Below are 18,950 nucleotides of genomic sequence, written 5' to 3' on the forward strand. Positions count from 1 at the left end.
ATTGGCTGGAGATAAAATACAATTATTTCTGGAGAAAAAAAGAAAAAAGAAAAGAAAACTTTTCTGAAAGCTCCAAGTTTGCTCAGTTAGAAAGTTTACTGAGAAGGATGTTAAGGTTTTAAGAGTTGTAATAAGATTGAGAAGAAGTGAACTCTTCTTCTTTTTTACCCACAATATCAGAATTAAGCAGACTTTTATATAAAATGTATGGACATGACTTTTCTAAGATAGAAAAGGCACTGATTTTATTTCAAAATCCTAAATTATTTATTCTGTGTGTTTTTTTTTATTTAAATTCAACAAGAAATACAGATTCTACCTGGCTTTGACTGCTTCATTTTTTTTCATAAGCATCACAGAACAGATCTTTTTCTAATAAAATACAAGCGCTTTGACTCTAACACACTAACGTGATTATCCCTCCATCAGCGGCTCTCAGCTTGTTCATTAGTTACTGTTCGAGCTACCACTAGACTAGGAATAAATTCTCATCATTGCAATTTAACAAATTAGAACTTTATCTAAATGCACAAAAAGAAGCAATACTAGGAATTTTTTTAATCTCTCAGGGAAAAGAAAAGCAATAGCCTGACTAATAAAGGAAAATTCATTTCAACTAGATAAAATTTAAGAATAACTGTGAGTTAAACAGTATAGTGGAGAGGTCTAGTCACCTCAACCATGCCAAGAATGTGAACAATATTCGGGGGGCAGGGGATCTATATTTTAAAGTCACTGAGGTTTGCACCATGGTGAGTACTTTACTTGTTCTCTGTCAGTCTTTTATGAAACAGAAATACTTCATTCATTTCTACAAATTAAGTTTATTAATTGCATTTCTGTTCTTATGTTTTTTCTCTAGAGCTAAAATAAATTTCATCCCAAATTCTCTCATAGATGCCTTGTAAGAAGGGAAGAAGAGACTCTTGATTGCAATTAATTCAAGTGGAGAGAGGTGGTAGGGAAATCATTAAGAGCCGCCGGTAAGTGGTAGCTTCCACGTGGGATTCTTATCTGCAACCATTTATAATTAAAGAACGTGAGATTTCTATCTAATAGAGCATAATTAGCAGAGAAATATGCAAGGTCTCCTTAGAGAGCATTCATGCCTCCACAGCCAGTAGGATCTTACCATAAATATTATTGTACCTAGACAAAGACTATAATCATAAAAATATTCATTTACAGTGGTGTTATTAAAGGAGCCATTATAAATAAATACTGGTGATACTCCAGAGAAATCGTGTCTAAGCACATGGGAACAGGATGACTTTAGAGTGCGTAGTCCATCCTTATAGTGGGTTTGGTGTACCTAAGACTTCTCAGTAGCACCGAACAGCTTCAAATTTGTTCCAAAACTCAGGGGAGTTAAGTACATTTCTCTAGATTAGCTTACCCTTGAGTGGTAGAGTCAGGATTCAGAACTGTGAACTTTGAGACTTAACTACAAACAATTGCTACCAGAAGGTTACTCATGCATGTCTATCTCCTTATGCGTTATTCTTAAAGTCAGACTTTACAGCTTTCAAGTCTACTTGTTTGTCTTGGTTGTTGGGGGCTGCTGCAAAGGGGTTGATGGAAGCCTTATAGCATACATAATATACAACAGACATTTATTTTTCATAATTCTAGATAATTAGGAAGTGCACGACTAGGACACCAGCAGATTGTTTCTGAGGGATGACTTTATCAGAGACAAAGGCCTTTCATGGGTGCCTTCACCAAGAGGAAGGAGTGAGCACCCACTTTGGGCTTCTTTCCCAAGGCCAATAATTCTATCTATACAGGCTTCCTGACAACCTGTTTCCCTCACAGAGGAACCACCTCTATACCGTTATTTTGAGAGTTAAGGTTTCAATACATTACATATTCATTCAATAACACTGCAGGAGTCTGGAAGTAGTGTCCTCTTTCAACATTCAAAGGCAATCCCCTTGGGACACCTTTCTTCTCAAGTCCATTTACTGTTATAGTTGTTCGTTTATTCAGGAAAGACTCACAGAGCTTTTGACAAGATCTGGGCACTCAATCTTGTGATTTCCCCGAATCCAGTTACTTATCTCTACTTCATTCTTTTACCAAAACCCTTCCACCAGCTTCTTACCACCTCTACTATATAGCTATCTGGTATTGCTAGCCTCACTTTCATTCTTTGTTGTCCTAATGAACATAGCCAAGAATCCCCCACAGCCTGCCCATCCATAATTTTCCTGAGTAGGCAGGAAGGAGAGACAACTATGGAGGCCTAAAGTTGGCTTGACTCATAGTTCTTCCAGATTTGGGGGCATCCTCTCCTTTCCCATTCTCAAACATCTTTGAGAGATAAGCTAGGAGCAAACACCTCAAAAGGCAACAGTGGACCAAAGCAAGACACATTTTCCTCTGCAATGTGAAACTTTTTACATAGACACCTGTCCTTGGAGAGAATAGGTTATAGATAATTATTTGAAAAATATTGATTTTTATGAGTTTTTGGATCATGACAGAGAACACAACTTTAACTGTTTTCTCACAAAAATAATCTCATAAAATGCTACTATTTAATTAAAATTAAAATATGTGATTTTATAAAATCCCACTTTTTGAACATAAATGCTTGCGAAGGTAAATTGATATAGTGCTTTTCTTTTTTAATTACTTATTTATCTTACCAATTACAAACTACCTCTCTTCAACATTCCTCTCAAGATTTATTTTAAGAAAAATATCAATTCACATAATCCTTCTATTATGAAAAATCTTAGGAAATTTTCCTTTCCATGATTCTTCTGGTGATACAGAGCAAATATTTCTATTGCTTTGCCCTCCAGTTCTAACTTACCTGTCAAACAGTTCTCCTCCCGTGACCAGCTCCAGGACCAGGCTGATTTCTGTGGGAGTTTCGAATATTTCCTTGAGTTTTATCTGGGAGAAAGATGTACATTAAGAAAGAACATCAACGCCGGGCGGTGGTGGCGCACGCCTTTAATCCCAGCACTTGGGAGGCAGAGACAGGCGGATTTCTGAGTTCGAGAGTTCGAGGCTAGTCTGGTCTACAGAGTGAGTTCCAGGATAGCCAGGGCTACTCAGAGAAACCCTGTCTCGAAAAACCAAAAAAAAAAAAAAAAAAAAAAAAAAGAAAGAACATCAACAATGGCTCATCTCCATCTTCCTTGAAAACATCTAAAATTATGGATAAACAATAGTCTGCATTACCAATGGCTGGGTTAGCTCAGGGAAAGCCCCTTGTTCTAGCACTAGCAGACAGCTGCCACTCTATTTCTCAGTTGCTGATTTTGTCAGAAAGTTCACTTGTTTCAAAAGTCCTGCTAAATTTTGACGTTTTTCATTTTGAAATGAATCTCTTAATAACACTTCCTAAATTCTACTCAAATGTTGCAATTTTTCCCTCTCTCTCTCTCCTTTCCTTCCTCTCTCCTTTCCTCTCTTCCTTCTTCCTTTCTTTTCACTAGAATCAAATACAAGACCTAACAAAATTGTTAGGAAGCACCAGGGCTGCTAGAGATGAACAATGCTTTATCTTGGAAACAATGGGTTTGGAATTAGTTTGTGAGGAAGCCCTGGGATGGGGGTGGGGGTGGGGATAAAGTCTGTATATAAAAGCAGGCTTCAGCAGGTACAGTCTCTTGCTTATGAAGGGTTCTTGGACAGAGTGGTGGTAGAGAATTGACTGACCACACCAGGTTTCTGTCACACTTAGATAATCCAACCAAATGTAGACATCTCCCCAGAAATTGGAGAATCCAGAAGCCAGCACCGATCTACAGGTGAGGGGTGTTCCACAGTGGCTTCCTCAGAAGGAGAACATGGAGAAGTGATGGTGGGAACTGAGTATGACTTACTTGAGAACTGCTTACTCAAAGTGTCCTCATACTTCACTGCACACAGAACTCTGCTTTAGCTCTGAGAAGCTGGGCACCTGGCCCCACACTGTGGATGACAGCAGTCTAAGCCACTTGTGACAACCCTGCTCTCTGATCAACAAGCCTTGATGTAGTTGGGAAGCATTTTTAGTTAGCTCTGGCCAGCAAAGTTTCAAGAGAACTCTGCTGCAGTCCTTTCTGAGAATCTTTTCTCATTTGACTCTGCTGACGAGGCCCTTCCAATTTCTTCCATGAATATCAACCTGGGTATTTAGGGAAATGTGCAGCTAGCACTATGGGTCCATGAAGACAAGGTGCAGGGTGAGAAGCCAAGGCACCAAGGATGGAGAAATCACCAGTACAAGGACTGTGTGGAGCCTGGGTCCTGGGGGGCAATCCAAGATTGATGAGTCAGTGCTACAGTCCATCTTCCTATTTATTACAAGAAAAATATTTGCTGCTGTGTAGCTAAGTGCACCTTTAATGCATATATCAAGTTGTGTGCACTTTGCTTTGAGCATTGCACACACCCTGCACATAAATAGGTTTCTTTTTTAAAAAAGAAAATAAGTAGATGGTTTAATTTATAAAATCAAGATGCTGCTGCGAAAGTGATTTTGTTCTTTTTCACTTCGTTGATTCCATAAAGCTTTTCACTCATTTTTTCTCAGAGGCGTCCTGACAGGAGAGCTTCTGAAACCTGGTTAGTTCTCCCATTCACGCAAATCATGTATTTGCATCTTTGCATTATTTCTGAAGCGGCCCCTCTCCCAAAGGCTGAAATGACTTTGGAAGGCAATGCCTTTTGCTTCAATGGCCTTTTCGGCAACAGCATATTAAAAAGTTAGGCAAACAAAAGAGGGAGAAAGCCAGTGTTTCATTAGAATAAAACAAATCTCTCCATTTTTTCCTTCCTTTTATGCATGAACAGAGACGTGGTATGTACTGCTAGTCCATCTATTCTTAAACTGATTGAATGTGCTGAGGTAAGGCTTGAGTTAGGCCTTGCTGCCCCGTGGAGAGGAAGGACTCTTCTTCCTCATCAACACTGACAGTGGAGAACAGTGAGCGTATCCCGGAGCTTTGGGAATGCTATGAAACAGTAAGCTAACAGCCACTTACGATGTTCGGGTGTGAGAGACGCAGGAGAACTCCTATTTCAGTTCTCACGATCTTCTTGTCCACCTAGAAGGTAAAATGAGACAAACAGAAAGAAGAGGCTTGAGCTTAGAAAACTGTGACTGTGCTGGACATCAGAAATAGCGTTAGCCAGCTGGATAAATGAAGCAACTGGAAAGGCGTGCTGTATCTCTGTCTCTGTCTGTCAGTCTGTCAGAGAGAGAGAGAGAGAGAGAGAGAGAGAGAGAGAGAGAGAGAGAGAAACAAATTCAAACACAAACATACATAGTCTTATTATATAGCTCAGGGTGTTTGGAACTCTTGATCCTCCATCATCAGCCTCCCTGGGGCTGGGACTAAAGGTATTTGTCAGAAAACACCCATACCCACTGAGCTATCTTGCTGTCTTTGATACTCTTCCTTCACACTTAAAACAAGGCTATTCACTGACAGCTTAAGAATTCAATGCAGGTGCCTTACAGAATACCTCAGATATGAAGCAGTTACCTACTCTGCAATATTTCACAAGCTACGTGTAAATTTACTTTTCTTATTTGTGGACAAGATATCATGGATATGTATGAGCAATGGTATAGAGCAATAGCTAAGCCACTTCACATCTGATGGTGGGCTCTTTTCTGGTCTTCGTCCTCCCTCTCTTCTCAGATAGAATCTCTACCTCTCTTCTTCAAAGACAAAGTAGATCCAGTAATTGGTGGAGACCACAATTTATAAGATATTTTACATGGTGTCTGCCCCCTTTCCTATCGAAAATCATCATAACTACCATTATCACTAGCATACAAGTTCAGCCTGTCGCTCACTTGTAGAGGTCTCGCCCAACCTCACAGAACTGTCAATCACTTCGCCCACCTTCTTCACATAGATGTGCCACATAATTCAGCCTAACCCACATATACTGTCCAGTGGAAGGGTGATAGCATCATGGCTTTCTGCAAGAACCAAGCCATCCCACAGTGTCCTCCCCAGAGACTGCGCTTAAATAATCAAGAAAATATATTCCCCTTATATTTGCAATTATGAGAGCAAAAACGACAGACCCCATTGTCACCAATGCCCAATTTTTATACTGCATGTCAACCTAGGGAAAATTACTGAGGTACACAAAGAACTGTATTGTTATATAGGAATTCATTCATTCTTTGACCCTTATAATTATGTGAGCTACCAAATTTTCTTTCTTATTGTAATCTAGAACTAGATTCTATTAGTGGCAATTAAGAGGCCCTAGCAGGTTCATCACTTGACATTTTGGAGACAAAGTCCATTGAATTTCTCATCTGCAAAATAAAAGATGCTTCCCATCTGTATGCTCAGGAGTGACTCCTAGTCACAACAATGAGAGATGGGACTCTCTAAATGTCCTATATAAACAAAGTGTAGTCTGTGGTGCATGTTTGAAAGCCAGCTCCAGAGAGGCAGAGAAAATGAATTGTTGTGCTCCTCTACCTTCTAAGTTCTTATAAAAGGAAGAAAAAGTGGGCTTGAAGAGAAACACAATTCCATGTCAATATGGTTAACACATAACTCAAGACAAAAAGCAATGTCTTTTTGATACTTTTTTTTCTTCAATAAAAATATTGAGAATGATAAGTTCTTTGAAAACAGAGATATTCAAAGAAATTTTTACAAATGTTATATGTTAATTTCCTTGATTACAACATATAATATGCATATAATATATCTATAGCTTTTCCTACAAATACTTCTAGTTTTAGGAAACTATCTATAGTTTAGTTCCTAAACATATCTATAGTTTTTCCTAAAAATAATTTAGTCATACTCTATATAGTTCTTGATTAAAGAAATCAGTCACTATGTATAAATATTTAATTTTTATGATGAAATAAAATATTTATAAGGAAATGTTAAAGAACCCTCATCCATAACTGAAGACCATCATGCTAAGTGAAATAAGCCAACTTCACAAGAAAAACATCATACTATCTCTCAGCTACAGAATACACACGTGAGTGTGTGTGTGTGTGTATGCATGTGCACATAATATCAAAAAACATAAGAGGAAATATATTTGAGTCAAAGAAAGAGATCAAGGTGGAGCGAGGCAATGAAAGAGAAGATGAAAATAAGTAAAACTCAATGAATATATAATAAAATCCATTGTTTTCACACTAAGAAGAAAACTAAAACCATTTCCATATAATGTTGAAAAAGTTCAACATTATAAATAATAAAATATCATTAACTATATACTTAAAGTAAAGCTTCATAGCCATGAAACTGGTGGCCATTTATGAGATCATTTCATACACTTAGAGTGTTTTTACAAATCCATGCCCAAGAATATTAAACTACCATTCTAGTAACTTTTGTGTTTCTGTGATAAAATACTCTGACTAAAAGCAAGTTGGGGAGAAGAGGGTTTACTTGTGCCATGCTTCCAGGTGACAGTCTGTCATTAAAGGAAGTCAGGGAAAGAACTAAAGGAAAAACTGAGGAAGAAACCATGGAGGATCACTGTCTACAGGTTCACTCACTCAGCTTGCTCACTTCTACCGTCCAGATTCATCTGTCTAGGAATGGTGCTGCCCACAGTGGGTGGAGTCTCCTTATATCAATCATCAGTCAAGATAATCTCTTACAGACATAGCTACAGGCCAAACTTATTGAAGCAGTTCTTCAACTAAGGTTTATTCTTCCTAGGTGACTTGAATATGTGTCAAGTTAACAACAAAAACTAAGCAGAACAACTATTAAAATGAAAAAACAACAAAAAATGTATTCTGCTTGTGTTTGATGGATAGAATCTTTCAACTCAGAATATTTGTTAATGTATGTACGAACACCCCAGACAAAATGAATTATCAAATATAAATTCTGTCTAGAGAGAGGCAGGGAAGATATGATCTGTCTATCTTCATAACTGACAGCTAATACAGGCGATAACATGGAAGGACGGATTTACTATGAGCAGGGAAAAACAAGCTGGTTAAGAAACCCACTCAAGTAACTATATATCACACTGACAGGCTCTAGGGCTTTCCCTGTGAAAGAATAAGAAAAGACACATCTTAATACATCTGTCTAGTGTTCTGTGACTCAAAACACTAGGAAACTGCTTCAATAGTCTCCCTCAGAGACTAAAGTATAGCTGACTTGCCCAATTTAGACAAAAGAAATATAGAGCAAAGATTTTCCATTTGCAAGTAACTAACAGCCAGCTCAAGTTTACCTATGCCATAGTTGAAAATCTGGCACATAGAAAGTCAGAAGATCTGTCCACAGATAGCCAAATACAGAGCCTCAGACACAAACATTGCTCTGTTTTTGTGGCTCCATTTTTCTCTTCTTTTCAACTTGTAAAAAATATGGCAATAGAAACCCCAAATCTTTACTCTTCAGTGTCATATTTCAAGGAAGAGCCTTCCTCTCCATCTGTGTGATAATCTCAATGAATATGCTCACTTTTTTGTTTGTTGTCAATGCATAAATCTATATGTAAGAGACATGTGACTATGACAGGCCCACTCATGGGTAAGGAGCCCTCTCCTTCGATCAGCTTTGAAAGAACTAGAATGTCAGGTTGGGGAAGGACCTGAATCTCCTGAAACATCCTGAAAACAGGATGTTGGTGGACACCAAAGGTTGCTTTAATGGTTGTTTCATTTTTCTCTTTATTATTTGTTTGACTAAAATCATGAAATATTATTTTCTCTGATTTTTTTCCATGTCCCAGATTAAATAATAAATCACCAATTCTCATTAACTTATAGCAATATTAGTAATCAGTAGATTTAATACTCGAATTATGGTTGTTTAACAGTAATACACAGACTCTACAAGGTAGTAATTTAAGCTTCTTTTTCATGAAACTCTTGTAAATCTGTCAAGGACCAGCCTCAGTTCAGTATAGAGAGGGGTTCTGAGGAGGGGTGTCTGAGAGCAGTAAGAGAAACAACTCAAAGTCAAATCTTGGGTTACAACTGATGGCCTATGTTCTGCTCAAGACAGCTTTCTAGACAGCATTCTCTTGACACAGCTCTCTCTTAAGAAAGCTCTCTGTATAGCTCATCTCTTAAAGATTCAAAGCCCACCCTTTTATTTTACATGTCAATTCAATCATTATCCCAGGTGCCCTTTTGATTATCCCATGACCCCATCAGCACCCCATGACCCCAGCCCCTTGAGTTTTAGAAAGAGACAGCAAGCACATATTTTTAACATTGCAAATGAATTCAGAGATCTGCCTGCCTTTGTAAACGCACACAGTGTGGGATCTCATCCTGAGATTATTATTTAAGGGCCAGAGCCCAAACTAGCTCTGATCTAGGCTGATGTTGAACTCAGAAATCTGCCTATCTTTGTATCTTCCTGACAAGCTGGGTCATACATAGTGCAACTATCTCTATTCTTTTAGGTTTGTGAAGCCATTCATATAGTTCATATAACATCCTTATATTTGGCATAGTTGAAAAATTATATATTTTGAACTCATGTTTTCAGAGTTTTTTCCCACATCCATAGGGCCTGACCTAAAGGTCTCAGTGTTTACCATTTTGCTGAGACATAGAGACATCCTTGCCTCCTGGACTCCTGCTGTTTCTAATTACCATGGAGTCATTAATCTTGGTATTAACATTCCCCCATAACCTTGGCAGGGAGAACATTTCCCAGAGGAGGAACATGAAGTAATATACATATAATTTTATACAAACAAGCCTTATGCCATGCCATAGCAACCATCAGCACTCACAGAGATCCATGCCCTGCTGACGGTGTCCCAGGGTTGTGAACCTCGTCACACTGTCCCTTTCAAGGCTAAGCAGGACTGGACATGAATCCATACTGAAAAATGATGTGTGACAACTATGTCACTGATGAATAAATCTGACAAACTCACTTGTACCTGGAACTCTGCTTTCTTACTCTTCACCTGTAGTGTGTCATTTTGTCCAGTATTTTGATGTTTCTAGTGACATATGTTGAAGGAAAGAATGCAAGGTAGGGAAATAAGGATTAGCAAACACTAAAAGTAGGAGTTGAAGTTTGGGTAACCAGTCCCTAAAATACTGTGTTAGGAAGGAGGAAAATCCATAGCTCCCATTATATTCTCAAAACTTCATATCTCTCTCCATATAACCGAGAGTCAAGGGTCTCTAAGTTAACTCTTCATTATACGTGAAATGAGTATTTATCATCTAGGTTTTGTACGCTCAGCTTCATATTATACAATGTGAAACCTACAAAAGAGCAAGCAAAATAAGGCCTTTTCAGAGGAAGCTTCCAATTTACTTGGGGAGAAGAGGTATCTATATAGTGCCATCAGAAGATAGTAAAGGATGTGTTTTGTTTTAAAAGATCCATTGGAGGCTCATAAGATGGCTGGCTTTCTGTTAAGAGCTTTTGCAGAAAACTGAGGTTCTGTTCCCAGCACCTACATGATGGCTCATACCTGTGTGTAACTCCAGAATCAGGGAATCTAAAGCTACCTGTGACCATCATGGGCTTCAAGCATATATGTAAGTGCACATGCAATAAGGTAGATACTCATTAACACACCTAAAATCAAGTTAAAACTCAAATCTCCATTCTTCAGTGGAAGATAACTCCCTGGGTTGAAATATTGTTATTATTAAATATGGGTTTATTGTAAAAAGTTTTTTTTTCTTATTTGACATTTACAGCCGGGCAGTGGTGGTACACGCCTTTAATCCCAGCACTTGGGAGGCAGAGGCAGGCGGATTTCTGAGTTTGAGGACAGCGAGTTCCAGGACAGCCAGGGCTACACAGAGAAACCCTGTCTCCAAAAAACAACAACAAAAAAAAATTGAAAAAAAACAAAACAAAAAACCAGACATTTACAAAAATCATCCGATCATTAACAATGAATACAGAACATGTTGTTAAGTGTATACACTGTACACGGAGACAGTGTACTGTGGAATGTGGATGATGGCCGGTGAGTGATGTCAACCAGTGAGGTCATTGCAATAGAGACAAGAGGCTCCAGGAGGAAAAGGAAACTTCTTTAATTTAGGGGGAAATTATAAATTTCATGAAAAATTTCCAAAGTGCAAAAGCTACTCCACTTGTGTACAAAACGTCTATAAGAACACCGGATAGGGACAGATTTCCTCCATAGTGGCTCACTGAAAAACTACACAGCCTTTTGCAGAGCACTGGCATTGTGACCTTGGCAATGAAGAAGGTGCTGGAGCTGACTGACTGAAACCATGCACATAAAAGCATCACACACAGTGGTGGCGATAGCTGGCACTGTCACTCTGACTCCGATGACGCTCCATGTGTGAAACAGTTCTCAGAGAACCACAGGTGAAGGGTCCACCTTGGTGAAGTATTTACTTGAATTGTAAATGAGAGTAAATCTTCCCAATTGGGTTCTGCAGACAATGCTGAAGAAAACCCTGATGGATTATTATTAGTTTTAAACAGGGTCTTACAGATAATAAAAGAGTCACCACAGTGAGGCAAATGCACACAATCTTTTCACAGTGAGTCAAGTTTTGTAATATGATCACCTGAGTCTACGTATTTATGATGAATTCCATGCACAGTACAATTTTATTAGCCCAGTTGTAACTTAGATATATAGACTTGTACATTCTTGTTTATCTGTTAATTTAGAGTTTATGCTTTTATTACCCAAGGTCAGTAATAATTTCCTTACTAATACAAAATAAATATATTTATCATTATTTATATGATTCTTTTAAAAATTTTAGGACCTAAGTCTACTAAGTTAAGACTCATTTTCATCCATTATACATTTAGGACTTATGAAATACATGATCCTCGCTAATATTTTCTGTGTTTTTGGTCAATGTAAAATAAGCGCAGGTAACATAATTCCTTAAATTTTTATATTTTCATGTTTACCAAGAAATTTTCTAATACAAACATATATTCTAAATAAATATCTAACCATGCTATCTAGCACAGATTCCATATTATGATACCTTTTTAAAACTATGCATTAGATTATATTTATTCAGAAATACTCAAAACAGATAGCATTACAAAAAAAGACTTCTAGTTTGGTAATTTGTTTTTGAGTTCAAAATTAGTTTCTCTGTGAAATCTGTTTTGCAAATGGCATGCACTTTTACCATTTCCATGTCACAGTGCCAATTCAAAATGTTGTCTCAGGATCACAGAAGAGCTGTCTGGTGGGTAGCTGGAGTTTTCCCTTTCCTACTTTCATAGTCTAAATAATGTCAAATTTAATTCTTATGTTTAGTAAACCAAATGAAATCAGAGTAAATTGTAAAATGTGTGTACATGAAGTTGCCAAAGAGCGTCCCAGGACCTTCATCAAAAGAGACAGGTGTTCTTTGTCTGCAATGTCTCCATCAAGGGTAGCAACATTTCCACTCAGAACTAGGACTAGGGCTGGTGAGACAGCTCAGGACTGCACAATCATGGAGATCTAAGGTGGATCTCTAGGAGCCTTATAAAACATCAAGAATGGTGGCGCTCACCTGGCCCTTACTACTGAGGACGTAGACGCAGGTGGATCCCTGGAGCTCCCTGACCAACCATTCCAGCCAAATCCAGTACCCAACGAGCTTCAGTGAGAGAGCCAGTCTCAAAAATTAAGTGTGGAGAATAACCAAAAAGTAATATTCAATGCTGGCCTCTTACACATGTGAATGCACACACACACAAACACACATACCTACCTATGTGCACACATCCATCTGCACTGACAGACCCACAACATTAGGTTAAATTATATTTACAGAAAATGAAACTATGTATCTTGTTTCTCTGTATTCTCTGCCACCTTTGGTTCATTTTGGGTTTAAATAATTTTCAGAGAATGATGCAAAGCACCGAATTGTGCTTCTCAGAGGCAATGTCAAAACATGGAAAATATAAATTTCTAATTGAAACATAACAAATGACTTTAAGCTTTCGGAATGACTCCCTTCCACATAGGTTCTGCTTAATTTCCTGAGACTTGACAGGCCTCTCCTGACCCCTGTACACTTGAAAAGAGACTTGAGAAGTGGAATTTTGTTAAATTCCAGAGCAGTCCTAGTCTACAAGGATTTGAAAGGTAAGGACTGCTGTTTAGACATGCAAATATTAAACGTGGCACACATGCAATCAAATGAAGGATTTCTTACATAAAGCTAGTATCCCTAATACTTGCAGAATTCTAACTAAGGATGATTGTTTTATTCCTCAGTCTTCTTGTCTAAAGGTAAATCTGGACATGTTGTGACTGTCTTGCTTTTGGCATAGACCTTAGAAGTGATCTGTATTGCTTTCAGGAGGAAATACACCACAGGTCCTGGTCCTTGCTGCTTAAGGCTGTGGCTCCATCATCACCAGCATGTAACCTTTAACTTTCCCTTGTAGTCACTTCCTACCTCCCTGCACCTCATTCCTGTTTGGAAGACTATTCGCGCATGCATCCCTGCTTCAGCTACTGCCATGGTTGCTCTTAATAGCTTAGGCAACAATTTAATGATGTATCCAACAGTCAGGACTGCTTACCACTTACTCAATAGTTTCCCATTTCTTCTGCTGACCCTGCTTAGCAATGTACTCTCATGGTTACATCCCAAGCTATTACCATCCATTGGGCACTGCAAACGCCTCGAAATCCAGCAGTGCACACTGATTTCCACCTCTGACTTCTCTCTAACTTTAACTTGGAGTCCATGGTCTGTTAGTTCATGCATTGTTCTGTAAGACTCTGGCAAGCCTTAGTTTACCGGGGACCCCCTGAGTGAACCACACAGAGCCAGGAATCGATGCATAAAGCAAGAGAAAATTATTGTTCCAATGCATTGGGGTCATCCTACACCGAAGGTGAAGTGGCAACCCAGTGCAGCTCGACCAGTGAGCTTTTTATACAGTTTTCAGGGCAGCAGCCATTAGGCAATATGTGATTGGTAGAACAGTGTGACTTTTTAAACTGATTGGTCTTTAGGGGGTGGCAAGGACTTCCCTTGTCTGTAGGCGTCCCCACCCACAGGTCAGTTCCCCCCCACCCAGCCCCCATGTGGTCTGAGGAATGTTAATTAGCCTCTCCCTTCTGGAGAGGCAAGTGTTCCCTGACCTTTCCACAGTTCCTGAGCTGACCTCTTCAGTTCTACACACACTCTCAACCCTTCTGCTGTCTCTCATCCACTTGTAATTTCCAGACAAAATTCCTACATTAGTTAAGTTTCACTGTTATTCTACTTCTGTATCTGAACTATATCCATTGGGGGTAAATTTATAACACCAAGTTTAAAGGCCTTTGATGTTCTCATTCTACATAGATAAGTTTATACCCTGTCTCCTCCAACTCCTGATATATCTACCTGCCTTCATTCTCCTCTCCAATCATTGCAAATGCATAAATATCCAAGAATTATTTTACCATAATCATCATGTTTATCTCTTACTTCAGCAAATACTCTTTTAGCACCTGTTACATACAGACAATATTCTGGGCATGACAGTGTATCAGTGAATAAAACAGACTCTGGAGGGAAAAAAACCCTCTATGCGAGTAGAGGCAGAACTTGAGTAAATAAATGATAGGCCTTGTGCTGCTATGTTGTACATTGCAAGGAGTCAAAGTGAAGGAGATGGTAAAGGAAAGGCTGATAAGGTAACATTGACCCGAGCATGTGGGAGCAGCAGTGGAGCAGCATGCCCAGAGAAATAGAAACTGCCATTTATACAGATGCAAAAGACAGGAGAGAAGCAGCTTCAGATATACACAAACGAAGCCATGGCCCTTCATACTGAATTCACCCTCCATCCGTTTCTTCTACTCCAGTTTACTGATATGCTTTAGAGAAACCAAGATTTCCTCCTGGGCCCTTCCACATTGAACTTCATGCTAATTGCCCGCAACCATTTGTCTTCCACATCATTTGCTGTGAGTTTGGAGTCAACAGGAAGGAGGTGGTGGCTTAGAGGTGAGGTGGTGACATTCCATTGGACATGGTGGGGAAGGACAGGTAGCAGGTATAACCTGTCAGGGAATTCAATATCTGATTGACATTTCTGGTGTACAGTCAACTTTGCTGTGAGTGGAAGAAGACAGACTCTAAACAAGCATTTCACTTCATTATCTGCTTACTTTGGGTTGGAAATTCTGAGAGTTAGAGTCTTCTAATTATTCTATTACCAGTCACCACCTCTTCCTTTCAGACTTTTAGAAGAGAGGGGTAAAGGAGAAAAGCAGAGCCTTTGTATAGAGAACTGGAATTGAGTTTGGACAACACAGTAATGGCTCTGGAAGCTTAACTTAGAAAAAAGCATCCACAATTTGGAAAACAAAGCCTATGGCAGAGGTGGCCTAGGAAGGAGGCAATTCCTCCTCCTAGAGTGAGCCTCCCATAGGCTTCTATTCTTAGGTCTTGAGTACAGACATTTCTTCGAATATGCTTCAAAGGGGAGAGTCCTTTTACTGACAGCCAAGGACACAGGCTTAACATCCCTGGGGGAGACAGTAAGCTGAACAAAGTTTATACAAATGATTTGGGAGGATGCCAGAGTCCCACAGAAAACAGAGTTGGTACAGCAGAGGAGGAGATGGGAGGCATGCAACGGAGAAAGGCCTTCAAGTGTGGAGGGCTTTGGGGGCTGCTTCGCAGGAATCTGACATTGGCCAAGGACAAGGAAATGGGCTTGAGGCAGGAATCTGACCTTGGGCCCTGTCACGGGAGTAAGCACAGGCAGAATTCTAATTTTAGGCTAGAACAGGGAAGTAATTTCAGTCAGGAATTTAAATCTTAGGGTAGAACAAAGAAGCAGATTTCAGGCCTGAATATGACTGTGGGCTAGGATAGGGAAGTAGGCTCAGATTTTTGGTCATTCTGACAAGCCCTTAGAAACAGTGATCAAGGGAGTGATCACAGGACTTTGTTTATAGTCTTTCTTGTTCCTTAACTATTTGTATCTATTGTATTGCTAGTTCCTCAACCTAGAACTGACCTTAATACTTACATGTAATTAAAATGGTATAAAAGCAGATTGGGAAAAGATAAATCTGCCTCAGCCTCAGAACTGGCTGGGATCCTGCTACAGCGTTGTCTAATTGTCTTTTTCTTTTTAATCCTCACTCTTGCACTGGAGAACCTGTTGACTGACTGGGATGGCCTGGTCATTTAAGGATTTGTGTACGTCTGTCTCCTCTCTTTATATCTGTTCTCTCCCCAGAATTAAGACTGTACAGGGGTAATCCTGATCTAGTTTCTCTCATCTTTACAAAGATCTCCCCTCACAGCACACACTACCCAGTCCTGTTTGTGAAGCATGTGTTTGCTCCCCTCCATAGAAGCAATCTCCTGTATGTGCCCCTGAGTCTTCCTACCTGGGCTCTAGGCACTAACATTTCTCACTGTGTCTCCATTCATGTCTGACTTTTCCTTTAAAGGCTACAGCAGTTAATGTCTACAATAATGTCCTGCTTTGACTCTTAGCCTCTGCAGGTCCTCCTTCTACACAAAGCAGACAGAATGATTTCTTAAAATGTAAATCAGGTCATGCCATTCCCTGGTTTAAATGCCTTTGTTGATGTCCCACTGTGCTTAGACGAAATGAAACTCTGCCACACATATTAGAGCTCGCTCTTTGGGTCAATGTAGCTTCTTCCCTCCAGAGGATATGTAGCGCCTGGACCACGCTTGTTGCCTTTGTGCTCTGCCCTCCATCAGTCTTTTTCTTCATTCACTTCACTTAAGAGCATCTTTTCTCACCACTCCACAGGCATGGCTGTGGACACTTAGAATACTATCACTTGGGCAGCTGATGCAGGAGAGTCATGAGCTCAAGGTCATCATGGGATGTATTGCAGAATAAAATATAACACAAGATATATAACCTCAGACATATGCCATGAATTAGACCACCCAATTTATTTTAAAACACTTGTAAAAATGCACATTATCATCTAATTATTATTCCAGTCTATTTCTTCCTTCAATGAAGCATTAACTCTATGGCAACATCAAGGAATCTTTTTTTCCAGCATATTGGCAAACCTAGTTTTATTTACCAATGCCCAATACAATAAATTATTGAAAAGATGATTAAGGAATGGGAGCTGGTTAATAAATATAAAAGGGTAGCTTAGTCCTGGTTTAATATCAAGTCTTGGTAAAATGATATTAGGATTAATTAGTTCTCATCCTATCATTTTAGGTCTTAAGATGTATGTGCACACATGCATCTGTTCATATGTATGTGTATGTATGCTTGCATGTGTGTGCTCTTTTTTTTTTTCCAACAATGGAGTGGCGAATGACTGCCTCAGCCAAGGAAAAGCATCAAGATTCGCTAAACACCCACATAGAAACCCATGGTTTCTAACTATATAATACATGCCAACGTACTACAGCTTCTCAAGTTCTCCCGAGGTACGTGAATAAACAGTCTATGAAATACAATTTAGAGATATCAGGTGGATTCACTAATTTTTAAATCCACTGCAGCTTGTATTTAAATCCTACCTGTTTTTCTCCCCTATCATTATACACAGAGCTTTTTCCACTGTCAGAAAGGATACCTCTACAGTACTTCCTTCAAACACCACTCCTTGCTTTTATTTGCAATAGTTCATGATTTGTATCAAGTACAACAGCAGAGGTGAATAAAAGAATGATGAGACCTCCTGTGACCCAGAGCCTTGACATCTTCCCAAAAGAGATGCCAACACCAGCATGGTCAAGTCCTCTCCAAACAGAGAGTGATATCCCAGGATGAAAAGAGAGTCAATGCCGAAACACCCAAGTCCTCTTTCAGGGCTTAGATTATGAGAGGAGAAAGAAATCAAACATATACCATGTATTTTTAAGTGTAAGATATAAGAAATATGAAAAAGAGCTACAGTTGTAACATAAGTAGTTGTCAGTATGTTGTTTTATGTAATTTTAGCTTTTTTTTTAAAATGTCTTTTCTATATTTCAAACCAGAAAAAAATTATTTGTTACTTTGTCACTAAAAACATAATGGCCCAATATGACCAATGCCTAATCCAGATGTTATGTCCGTTCTTTACCAATTGAACTAACATAAGCCCTGTGGCAGGGACCACCTTTGGCTCTACTTAAATTGTCATTTAATTGTATCTGACAACTGGATAGGTTGGTTACTCTGAGTCCTCTCTCTGGTCACTTCATCTGTACAAGGATTACTTAAGTTTCTTTACATACAAACTGGACACATTGATCATAACCAGCATTATTGGTGTTACATGAATTAACAGTCTGTGCAGAAACTTCTCAGTCCATGGAGGCCCAGTGAATGCCGGTGCCTTCCCTAAGATGACATTTACAAAATTAACATTTTCTTGTGTTTTGTTTAACAATTTCAAACTCTGGCAGGAGAAGTTACTATAGAGTAAAAGAGAGCTTCATCAAATCCATAAGTTCAAGATAATGTCCCTGCCAAGCAGTGAAAAGAGGGAGCAACTCGTGTGTGTTTTCATTTAAATATATATTTTTCTCGACCTTTTCAGAAACTGGGACCAAAATAGCACTCCTCATTTTAATTTTAAGGAATATTTAAGGTCATTTCTTATGTTTAATCAGTACTATTAATCATTAGAGTCAACTTCAGTTGTCCTTAAATCAGCCATGCCCTATATATATTTGGGTTCTAATAGTTTCTTCTCAGTATCTTTAGTAATTTTACATGGCCAAGATCATACTTTGCAAAATGCCTTTAAAATTCTCAAGAGTATACAGAAACAGTGTGATTTAGCTTCTAGTTTGTGTTTCTTTCAGTCAATGGCTCAGGTACATGAATCTGAAATCACCTACAGTGAGGGCAAAATACCAGAGAAGCTTAGAGCTCCCAAGACAGTCCTTTGATCTGAGTGATTCTTAAAACCAAGTCATTGGGTATCCACTAGAAAACCAAGCCATTAATTATATTTAAAAAGCTCATGCCTTCATCACCTATTAAGTAATTGAAATAAAAATTCTGGAGTCATTAGCATTTTAAGACTCTTCA

At 38.9% G+C, this 18,950-nt stretch overlaps 1 protein-coding gene across 1 annotated transcript in view; it reads right to left on the reverse strand.

Moving 5' to 3' along the window:
- Camk4 (calcium/calmodulin dependent protein kinase IV) overlaps positions 1-18,950 on the reverse strand; it is a 213,945-nt gene that overhangs the window by 72,270 nt on the left and 122,725 nt on the right. The window contains exons 3-4 of the mRNA XM_028762775.1: positions 4,986-5,048; positions 2,822-2,904 (exon numbers count right to left, since the gene is read on the reverse strand). Coding sequence (XP_028618608.1) covers positions 2,822-2,904; positions 4,986-5,048 — 146 coding nt within the window. The remainder of the gene's footprint in view (positions 1-2,821; positions 2,905-4,985; positions 5,049-18,950) is intronic.

The sequence above is a fragment of the Grammomys surdaster genome, unplaced genomic scaffold (assembly GCF_004785775.1).
Source record: "Grammomys surdaster isolate TR1022 unplaced genomic scaffold, NIH_TR_1.0 135, whole genome shotgun sequence".
In the NCBI taxonomy this organism is placed as follows: domain Eukaryota; kingdom Metazoa; phylum Chordata; class Mammalia; order Rodentia; family Muridae; genus Grammomys; species Grammomys surdaster.